Source organism: Psammomys obesus, unplaced genomic scaffold (genome assembly GCF_907164565.1).
Source record: "Psammomys obesus unplaced genomic scaffold, mPsaObe1.curated_primary_1811, whole genome shotgun sequence".
NCBI classification, from domain to species: Eukaryota; Metazoa; Chordata; class Mammalia; order Rodentia; family Muridae; genus Psammomys; species Psammomys obesus.
Window position 1 is genome coordinate 16,928,667 of NW_026596073.1, and position 11,752 is coordinate 16,940,418.

Here is an 11,752-nt window from a genome sequence, read left to right on the forward strand (position 1 = left end):
AAAAATTTTTAGTTAAGGTATTGACACCATCCCCACCACCACTCCCTATGCTGTGTGCTAGATATGTTCATTACATTTGAGTAATGTAAATGAAACTTAGGGTTACTCTGCCAAAGAATCTTCATAAACAAGTAATGAATAGTTTTAAATGTATATCTCCATTTCTGCAGTTAAATGTAGTGAAGTATCTCTCACTAATGGTTTTTTGAGGCCCTTTCCCCAACTCTTCTCTCTGTGGAGGAGTGTTGGAGGTTGTAGAATGGAGACTGATTTTTGTGTGGAGGTATGCGACACTGAGACCTTCAGGGTGTTGGTTAGTCAGTTGTTGGGGGAAAAAAGTGTGACCTCCACCATTCTAAAGCAGGGAAAGCTGGAGAGAGTGTTCATGCAATGGCCTCCGTAACTTCTGGTGTCTTCTATTAAGATTTGATAGTTAGGACCTGGAGAGAGGGCTCAGAGTTAAGAACACTGGCTGCTCTTCCAGAGGTCCTGAGTTTAATTCCCAGCAACCATATGGTGGCTCACAACCATCTATAATGAGATCTGGTGCCCTTTCTGGTATGTAGGCAGAACACTGTACACAAACTAAATAAATAAACATTAAAAAAAAAAATATCTGACAGTTAGGAACAGTCTGCTTTGTATGTTTCCCAGTCCCTGTTTATAACGACTAATTCATAAAAATTACAACTTCTTTTCATTTACTGTAGCTCATAGGAGCTAACTGCACATCATAGTAATTTGTTGCTTTGATTTTATGGATTTGTATCTTAAAAACATTGTAAATTACACTGTAATCTTTATACGAGTTGAGCTTGAAATGTAGATTTCTGGACACTGCCTGACCATTGTCATCTCTTACAGGTTTGTGTCTTAGACCTTCGGAAGTAGCATTACTAGTTGGAAGCCATGGACCGACTATGAATGTGTACATAGCCACAAGACTACCCTGACCCACATACTGCTAGAGCCCCACTTGAGCCATGGCCAGTCCGCTCCAGCCGAACCTAAGAGAGATGACACATGCAGTATGTACGGACACAGCTGTACCCTGAGGGCGGCAGTCGCGCCCCAGCTTGTGAGCTCTGCTCACCAAGTGCTGGGCTCTAACCTGCTGTGCCCCCAAGTAGTGTTTAGAAGTTTGGATATAAAAAACAGAAGAGAAGGAATACGCGCTATAAGAGCAAACCACACGTGTACCAGTTTTGGACATTAATGACAGCCTTTTTTTCTCCCCTTTGAATCAGCAGACACCATGGATTATATTTTGTTTCCCCTTCAGTAGTGCGCAGTTTGTATGTACAGAGAACATGGACTTAACAGAAGCTTGTGGCAGTAGTGCGTTCTTGCTTCCAAGTTTGTTTTGGTTTAGATTACGGATGCATGAAGTAAGGGAGTGAATCATTTTCTTGCTTTTATTTTTCCTCACCTTTTAAACAACAACAACAAAAATCTTAAATATTTTACTGTATTTGTTGGAAGAGGTAGCTGTTTGGTACATTTTATGGCTCCCAGAGCATATATTCAATTGGTGCACATTGTGGAGGGAATTGGATTAAAGGAAAACCGGCATGACTTCTGGTCATGTTGTTCTCTAAGACACATCAGCAAAGGGTATTATGTATCTTTGTTTTGGGTTTTTGTTTTTGTTCTGTGTGCGTGTGTGTGCGCATGTGCGTGTGTGTATCTGTTATGGTTTAAATAAAATAGTTTTTTCTTGGGGACGTATTTCTGCCAATTGAAGACTAGAAGGGCACAACTTTTTTTTTTTTTTAATACCATAAAGAAGAGACATTTAAAAAAAAAAATCTTCTGATATTTTGTAGCCATAACTAAATTATGGTTAAAATGTGCACTATTGTGAGAAGGAGCAACATAGTTTGGAGATTTTAAAATTTATTTTTTATTTTACTGTTTGTCTGTTTTACTTTGTTTCTTAAGAGATTAAAATGTTTCTGGATAAGGATTAGCTTCTCAAAGTGTCCATCATTCTGTATAGAAGCTTAAGAAATATGTAATGTAACCAGATTCCAGTATTAAAAATTTCTCATGTTATTTTTCTTTTTATGAAGCAAGATTATGGCATATAGCACTGCCATTATGTGGCTAAGTGTTTGCTACCTTAGTTTGAAAACCAGCTTTTAAAGGCTTGCTTCAAGGTGTTTTTAAGTAGCAGTGATTGAGAAAAGCAGTGTGGCTGAGGTCAGCATTCTTCGGGTGTTGACGACTCCGGGGCTGCTTTGTCAGGCAGCAGAGATCTACGCTGCTGTTTTTCCAGTGCTCACCACTATATCGTGTCTTTTACTCTGTTTATATCAAGCATTTTTTTTTTAAGATATAGGTATCCAATCAGATCTCTTCTTGTCTTAGCTAAAAGTAAAATATACCTACAAATGTTCACCAGAGGCTATGTTTGTGAAGGTTTTAACAGGCCAGTCAATATTAACAGAAGAACCCAGAAGTGTCGGTTCTGAAGAAAACAGTTGTCAAATTTATGTCTTTAAATTTTTAAGTAAGAAATTGCTTAACAAATTTATAACACTATCTGTGTCACTGGTTATTTTGAGGCCTTTAACTCCTGAATCCCACCCTGTGTTCTGTCTGAAGCAGCAGCTCTAACCTAGCCCTGCAGCGTTGATGCACAGTATTTGCTGCTTTGCTCTTCTCAGAACAGCGTTGATTGCCGCAAGTCTTGGCTTCACTAAGGTTGAGTGGCATTTGCTTTTGGTAAAGAGGATGATACACTTAAATTTTACCATACATCGTTATATCTCCCCATTGTTGTTAGTGGGGACTATGATACTGTAATAATATTTTTAAAATTTACATTCACAGAGGCAGTCATGGTTTGTGCCAGGTGTTTTTAGGGTTCGATCACAGTGAGATATTTAGTACTCACTGCCCTGTGGCTCTGTAGGAAATCTAAAATGCCGAGTGTCTGGCACTTGAGATTCTGCTTTTACTGAAAGTGGGTCACATCTGTTGGCCCCTGTTGTTGTTTAAAAATAAAAATAAAAATAAAAAAAATCTGTGCAATAATTTTTAAATGTGCTCCCAGGAATAGACACAAATGTTTTGAGTATGCCTAAGCTGCATTTCCTTCAGCGATGCATTTGTCAATTGCACTGAATCTAAACCTGAAAGTCAGAGGTGATTGTTGATAGTGCTTTTGTATTTTGATATGGACATTTTATTCATTTGCATACAGTCATTGACGTTCTTCCCAGCTGATTCAAAGACAGTCACAAATTTCTGCAATACAGCTGCCAAAATGACAGCTGCATTTTATGATATTGTCTTGCCTTCTGTTGGGTGTGTTGTCTGTTGGTTTGTTTTTGTTGTGGTTGTTTCCACCCTAATTCTTTGACTCTTTTACTTCAGCACACTAACTGTGATAGGATGTCTAATAGAACATAATTGCAGAGCTTTGCTATCCTGAAGCCTCAGGTCTCTCCTGCACAGACATGGCTGAAGGTGTCCATCTTTAGGCTGGTTCTTCATGAGTGTAGGACTGTGTGCCTTGCTGCTGTTCTCACTGTCACTGTAGCCTGCTGACGTGCCACAATGCTGCTCCACAGACACCACACCATGTCTCTACCTGAGCAGTCAGAGGATCATAAGAGTGTGGTCCTCTTTAGTATGTGAAGTTCTGTCTTGGACTCTTTCCCTTTTGTCTCTTTCTGAGAATTTACTCTGAAGATCTACAGAGTCCAGCAGTCTTTCTGTAGTATTCATTTAGATCATCGTTTTATATGCTGCTGTAAGGAGCTCAATTATAAGGAAAGAGAATAAGACTTAAATGAATACTCATTGATTAAAGAGGAATAGAGAGAGCAGCTGCCACCCTTGAAAGGCAAGAAGGAATCTCTGTTCTCCATGCGGGAGACCCTTGGGCATTTAGATGTGCCCCGTTCCCTTTTTCCATGATCAGGTAATCACATTGACTTTCAGAGGACTTTATGAGTGGTAACTGGAATAGGTCTTAGAGTGTAGCAAATTCTGTTTTTATGAGTTATCCTCTAGATGAGTATGTTTTAGGATTAAACACCTTTTACAGCTACTGAAAGTGCCTCCTTTTATGGTATAAAACAAATTATGGTGCAAAAAGTTATCAATAGATCGAATCACATGAAGGTTTTTTTTGTTTTGTTTTTTTCTTTTTGACATAAAAATGTCAAGAGACAGGCCAAAGATTTGTATTTTTCACTTATAAAGCACTCCTTTTTTCCTTAAGATTCTTTCTGTCGAATCAGATATAATGAGAGAGTACTATTTTTAAGGAGCTATCTGTTTACGTACAATGATTTTGTTAAAAGAATAATGTAAAATATGAATGAGGAGCAGAGGCCCACAGAGGACTGGGCATTTTGCTATTGAAAGGATTCACGGATGACCAGGCTTTTGCAAGCATAGATGACAAGTTTTACTAGATACATAGGAAAACCATCTCAGTGCTGTCTTGCTCTTTCAAAGACCATTTTTGTTTTTGTAAGCGCATTGCACATTTCCACAGAAGCTGGATTCTCAGGAGCTGAGAGCGATACTTGCACAGTTTCTGCAGAAATCCTGCCTCCATGGACCAACATCGTGGCACACCAGCAAAAGCCAGCATTTGGGGCTAGCAGCCAGCCTACAGAGACCCTGGGGGTGGTTTTCTGTGTGTTTTGGTTCCCTCCTTTCCCCTGAAATCAGCAGGGAGGGAAGTATTCTTCCAGTTATAGCTCTGAAGTGTCACGTTTAATATCAGTTTTTTAATAGTGATTGTAGTCAAATGTAGAAGAGAGAGAAAAAAAGGGAGTGCTCACGTTTTTTTAATCCACTCATTTAGAATTTGGTGTCTTAATAGCAGTTCTGAGATGTCCATTTTATTCTTTATTTCTGCCCTTCTGTGACAGTGTTGAAGCAGCGTGAATAACTAGGCTTTTTTTTTTTTTTTTTTTTTTAACCTAGCAAGCTGTTTCATATTTTCTTTGGACTTTCTGGATAAGTTTGAGGAAACATTCTGCATGTTGCATCTGCTGTACTTTTTCATCTCATTACAAATAGGCAGGCTTCATTGTGTATCTCTGCCATTCTTAAATACAGAAGTGATTTTTGTCTCCTGATTTTGACATTGTTGCTATATGTTTTCATTTGGGTTTGGCAAATCCTTTGGGTCTAATTCTGTGAGCCTACCTTAGCACTGGGTGATGACGTCTACATCCATTTTTTTAGTTCCCCAGTTAATTTTCAATCTGTTGTAAAACTGTAAACTAGCCCATGACAGTTTTTTGTACATGTTAAAGAACTTTATTGTTCAGTTTCCATGATGATTGTGTAAGGAAGACTGATACAAATGTCTATCTCTCCTGGACCATGTCAATGACACTTATGTATTTTGGTTCCACATCACAGTGATTTGTCCCCAATGACCCTTTGACCCTTTCCAGGCACATTGTGTGTGTGTGTGTGTGTGTGTGTGTGTGTGTGTGTGTGTGTGTATGTGTGTGTGTGTTGTTGTTGCGGTTTTCCCTTTGCATTGTATTGCTTTGACAACTGTAATTTGAATCAGATCTGAAAGAGGTCCAGAATAAAATATATTTTGATATTATGTTGGCTGTGTACATATATAATACCTTTGATATCTATGTGGTTTGTATAGACTTTTTAGTCAAGAAGAGAGGGATGGTGTTTGTTTACAGTTTCCTGTTTACATTTCACTTGCTTTTACCCCCACTGTTGAGTGTAGTATAATGATTTTGCTCCGAGAGCCTTCCCTACTACACCCCATCTGTCCTAGCTCTCACTATCTCCAGTGAATATAACTGCCATGGGAATCACTGTTTTCAAAAACATTGTTTCCAAGATGTATACTTTAAAAAGCCCATAGATGAAATTAAAGTTTTTGCTATTTTATTACTTCTTGCAGGGGATAAGATTTTTTAAAATGGAGGGATTATTTTCTATATTTGTTAACTAATAGCATGTAATCAGCTAAAGGATAATGATGACTCCTGAGTGATTTTGAAAAAAATTAATAGTTTATTTAGAGGATTTCGCACATGAACTAAGACTTCATATTCCCCGTTAGCTTAGCACGCAGTAATACAAGACACACCAAGTGTGGCTGAAGGCTTTCAGGGCAGGAGCTTTTTCCCTTCATGGCATTCTCCTTCAACAGAAACCAAGCATACTGCAATGGTTTCCACCCTTAGCTAAACGCCGATAGTACTACAAACCCAATAATCTCTGAGGAAAGTCGCCAGGCACCTGTCCAGCCCCAGTTGCTCTCAACACTTTTGTACTTCCTTGAGACTTTTTCAGAATAGAAGCATTGGACATGTTCTTTATTTTCTTGGTGAAGATGCCTTCTCCATGTCCTCTACCTTTCCTCAGTTTCTTTGGTAGAAACAGGCAGCTATAACCTTGTTGTGCTGTCACTGCAGTTGCTAAAGCTAACAATTTTTAGTTTTCAAGGGGTTCATTTCTATTGCATGGTGTATGTTGTTAATGACATTCTGTCTTTATACTTTTCCAGAAAGCATTGGGCTGCCAAGGATTAAAGTCCATATGAGCCTGAAGTTAAGCAGAAATTGATTGAGCCACCATTGCAGGGGGCGGGGAATTACTTTTAATTTTATAGTTCTCATACTTTATCATGAATTAGATTTCTTACCTAGTATAATATGTAGCTGATTAGATTAACGTTTACTAGGTTCCTTTTTTTTTTTTTTTTTCCTATATATTCATCTGAAAACTACAGTAGAGGAAAAGCCGTTATGGACACTTGGTTTTGTGGTGCTTTTCTCTGCTGTACCAAGGCTCTGTCAACAGTGATAATGTTAACCCTATGCTGCCTTTCCCTGCATGCTTCTTAAATGTCATCTACAAATGCTTAATTGTCCTAACTTGTAATATTTTTGTATTAAATTTTTTAGGAGTTCCTTGTAATTTCTTTATAATTTAAAATATATTAAACACAAAGTGTTTAGTAAAGTACAGATGACAATTACTAATGTTTCTTGGTTGTTGGGTTTGTATGATCAGGTGGGAAGAAAAATTCTCCTTTTAAGAACTGAGAGCGGTGGGATGGACTCAGAGCTGGAAAACAATGACAGTTGCTTAATTTAAAATAAAGTACTGATATAGGGTCAGAATGGGGTGCTCTACAAGATGCCACCCTGCTGGCCAGGACAAGCTTGGGCTGGCTGGCACTGCCAGGGGGAACCTGACGTCTGCAGACCTGAGATCTGGGGACACCAGCTCCAGTGTCTTTCATAATTCAGGAAAGCATAGCACCTGTGCACGGCCAGAGCTTCTGTCACAGATTGGTGATGTGAGGAGACTTGCAGGAGGGGAGGTACAAACAAGGACCTGCATGTTGGGCGGGGATGCCACCGATGGACCACAGAGTTACCAGAGCAGATGTTGTTTACGTGAATAAGCTTGTGAAGAGAGCCCTAGCACTTGGAAGGCAGAGTCAGGAAGGTCAAGAATTCAAGGCCTGTTTGGTCTGAGGCTAGCCTAGGGTACTTGAGACCCTGTGCCCCACCCCCACCCCACCTCATGCCTCCCTCCCTAAGAAAGGGAAAATATACCTGTGTAGTATTAGTATTTCTAGCTGGGTTGCTGAAATATTTCAGTGTACAGTAATAAGCATGGACACTGGACCTGTAAGAAGTCAAGTCTCAGATATGAATAGTAACAGAGGTAAGTGAAATTCAACTTTTAAAAAAAAAATGCACCTGAAATGTGCATTAGAGTTCTTTTAAAACAAGGTGTCTGGCAAACCTCTGACCCAATAGGGTATAGTATATACTACTAACAGTAAATATCCTTTCTTTTATGAGCTTGTTTTTGCAAGAGCTGACTGGGACGTGAGGCTGGCTTTGACATTGGGGCTGATTGCAGACCATGCATGCAAGGAAATTCAAATATAAAATATAATAATGTCTGAGCCTAAGCCTTAACCAGTTCCTCACTCGTATCCACTGTTAGTAGTTCAGAGGATTCTTCAAAAATGTTTCAGTTTACACTTTTTTTCGTTTTCCTTCTTCCTTCTTTCCTTCCTTTTGGATATGAAGAGATTTATTTGGTGGAAGGAAAGGGGAGAGAAGTTAGAGGAGAAGAGAAAGAGGAGCATGGTGGGGGTCTCCTGGAGAGAAATGTCTGAGAGAAGGGAAAGAAACTGATGCAGAAAGAGTGGATGGGAGTGGCAGATGGGTTCTATCTGAAACATCTGGTCCAGGCGGTGACACAGGATGTTGTCAGGACCCTGAAAGCCCCTGAGGGCAGGCCAGTTGAATTGCCCGCACAGCCTAACAACCCTCCCTTATGTTGAAAAAGGGGCTGGGGAGGATGGCGAGGCAGGAACGAGGACGCTGCGCTGCTGCTCGTGCATGGCAAAGTATATAGATGTAGGTTCATTGGAAGCAGCTCTGGGCCGCCATGCAAGGCGGTGAGAGAGAGAGAGAGAAGCACCAAAATGTCCAGATTATATGGTGAAGGGGAAGTCCTTGCCCTGGAAAGTTCAGGGTAGAGAATGGGGTTTGCCAGCCATGCCCAGGAGCAGATAGGGACTGAGGAATGCTGGGAGAACCTGGAGCTGTTTGTCCTGGACCTGAAGCAACTGTTTCAGCCTTTTGTTGGTAATAAATAGTGAAGGAATCAACATCTTTGACTACTTTCTGCTGACGCTGGGGTGGTGACAGGAAAACCAAAAGGCTGAAATGTTGGCCAAGTACAAGAAGAGCTGGCTGTTGTATTTGCTGTCTAGGATCTGGGAACATCTGGCTGAAAGGGAAACTGCAGCTCCAGCTGACACAATCTATGAGTAGCTGCTTTGGTCCTGTTGTGGATTTAGGAAACACCTAGGTCTGGAAGGATACTGGAACATATATATGGGCAGAAGACAAAGTTGTAGGTTAGGGGAAAAATTCCTTTACGTGTACATTTCAAACTTTTGGGAGAATGAGCAGAGACAGAAGGTTTGGAGCGAAGAAACTTAATGGGAACCTCCATTTCCCTGATCATTGGCAGTAATTAAAAAGGTTTCTTTTTTGATTTGTCATCTTAAGGGAAATTGAAGCCAAGTTTGCCAAGTTTGGTTGCAGGACCGTGTAAGCTTAGAAGCCCTTAATGCAGGCACTCTAAAACTCTCCAGAAGACATCCCAGTGAGGAACCTGGAGGAACAGACAAATGACCTGCTCCCATTGGACAGGTAGCAGTCAGTGACCTGTCAAGTTGTCCCAAGAGCAAGGTTTGGCTCAGATTGATATAATTTGTCCCAACAGCTCATCAGCACTGGTTAAATGCCAAGGGCTTAGTTGCCCATAACAGACACAGTTTACCTTGTATCAGGATTTCATAGACATATAGGGGCAGGGGGCAAAACTGTGCTGGTAGAGGGAAATCTCACCCAAGGGACACAAGGTCCTAGATGAAGGGTTTGGATGTAGGTTGGAAGGATGGTAGGAAGCACTGATGCCAACCAGAAGGGGAGACTCACCAATCAGCCAGTGTTGGATGCAGGAATAAAGCGATCAGGTAGCCAGAAAAGGGGTGTCCCAAAACCAGGGAAGGGAGAAGAATCCCACCCTCTAGAATAGGCAAGTAGGTGGGACTTAGCCTGCTGATTGGCAGTACTCACCTGGGTTACATTTGCCCTGAGATGTTGATTCAGGGGTATTTCCTGTAGCTTACGAGAATCCCTTTTTTAAATTTACAAAGGAGGGAGACTTTAGACATGTTAGCATCACCATTGTAATCTGCAGTGAAATAGACATTGTAGAAAAGGCAGTAGCACACACCTTTGTGTTAACAGCATAAGCACTCTCTAAGGTGAACTCTGGAGAGGCAGAAGCCTTCCATGAAGTAGAGGGGTCAAAAGTTCACACGATCTTTAATTTTTAGCATGAGCACACATCATGAAAGAGGGACTTCTTCTCTCTATCCAAAACACTGGATGTATGTAAGTTTAACATAGTGAGAAACAACTTTTAAGTTTACACTTAAAAAAGACAAACCAAAGGAGATTTAGAATCTTGTGCTTGTAACTATGATAGTGGAGTGTATAGTGGAATATTGGTGTTTTTTTTTTTTTTTTTTTTTTTTTTTTTTTTTTATCAGAGTTAGCTTAATGAATCAGAGCTCTAGAGATAAATGTCAGCTCTGGACAGTTAATGCAACAGAAAGAAATATGAAGCATTTTTATCTATTTAAGATATACCTTAAATCACCTGAGACCTTTCAACCTTCAATCACCTCTTTTATTTCAGTAAGTTATTTTATTGATAGAGTTTTTTAATTAATTTATTTATTTGTTACAATTTATTCACTTTGTATCCTGGCTGTAGCCCCTTTCCTCATCTTCTCCCAGTCCCATCCTCCCTCCTTCTTCGTATGCCCCTCCCCTAGTCCACTGATAGGGGAGGGCCTCCTCCCCTACTATCTGACCCTAGCTTATCAGTTCTCTTTGGGACTGGCTGCATCCTCTTCCTAACCTTTTACCGTTCCTTTAGCTAAAGGACAATGAATGCTCACAGCAGTCAAACCTCTGTCTCATAGTACATAGGAAATGTCCTAAGGATATAGAAGTTTAAGTTATGAGGATTTTAAAAAGTGTCTGGGACGGTACAGCTAGTCCTCAGACACCTTTTAACATCCTCATAACTAAAGGAATAGTAAAAGGTTACATCTGAGACCTGTTTTTTGAGTCTGATAGCAAAGTAGACCATGTCTAGGCTTGACAGTATTATTTCTAGGATAAAGGATAACTTTAAAATCTTTCCCAAACCATAGTAAATCCTGTCCAGTCCCCATTCACATTTCCTTTTACCTAAAAAAAATGATAAAAATAAACTTTGTAACTGAGTCCTTTTCATGATTCTTGTTTTTTCTAATTTAAATGTATATTTTTTTCTCTTTTTAATTTTTTATGTTAAATTACAGTTTATTCACTTTGTATCCCAGCTGTAGCCCCCTCCCTCATTCCCTCCCAATTCTACCCTCCCTCCCTTATCTCCTCCCATGCCTCTGTCCAAGTCCACTGATAGGGAGGTCTTCCTCCCCTTCCATCTGATCCTAGCCTATCAGGTCTCATCAGGAGTGGCTGCTCTCCTCTCAGGGGAAGTTGATTAAAGAGCCAGGCACTGAGTTCATGTCAGAGACAGTCCCTGTTCCCCTTACTAGAGAACCCACTTGGATACTGAGCTGCCATGGGCTACATCCCTGCAGGGGTTCTAGGTTATCTCCATGTGTGGTCCTTGGTTGGAGTATCAGTCTCAGAAAAGACTCCTGGGCCTAGATTTATTGGTGCTGTTGCTCTCCTTGTGGAGCTCCTGTCCTCTCCAGGTCTTTCAGTCTCCCCCTTTTTTCATAAGATTCCCAGTACTCTGCCCAAAGTTTGGCTATGAGTCTCAGCATCTGCTTTGATACCTTGCTGGGTAGAGTCTTTCAGAGGCCCTCTGTGGTAGGCTCCTGTCCTGTTGCCTGTTTTCTCCCTCTTCCAATGTCCATCCTCTTTGCCTTTCTGAATGGGGATTGAGCATCTTAGCTAGAGTCCTCCTTCCTGATTAGCTTCCTTAGGTGTACAGATTTTAGTTGTTTATCCTATATTATATGTCTAGTATCCACTTATAAGTGAGTATATACCATGCGTGTCTTTCTGCTTCTGGGATACCTCACTCAGGATGATCTTTTCTAGATCCCACCATTTGCCTTAAAAAAATTCATGATTTCCTTGTTTTTAATTGCTGAGTAGTATTCCATTGT

General features: G+C 40.4%; 1 protein-coding gene across 5 annotated transcripts in view; it reads left to right on the forward strand.

Annotated features, from left to right (window-relative positions):
- The window catches only part of Tbl1xr1 (TBL1X/Y related 1), a 151,371-nt gene extending 145,781 nt beyond the window's left edge, over window positions 1-5,590 (forward strand). For all 5 annotated transcript variants that reach the window (XM_055625971.1, XM_055625970.1, XM_055625974.1 and 2 more), the window contains one exon: window positions 865-5,590. In XM_055625971.1, coding sequence (XP_055481946.1) covers window positions 865-891 — 27 coding nt within the window. In that variant the 3' untranslated portion in view covers window positions 892-5,590. The remainder of the gene's footprint in view (window positions 1-864) is intronic.
- Window positions 5,591-11,752: the final 6,162 nt, after the last annotated feature.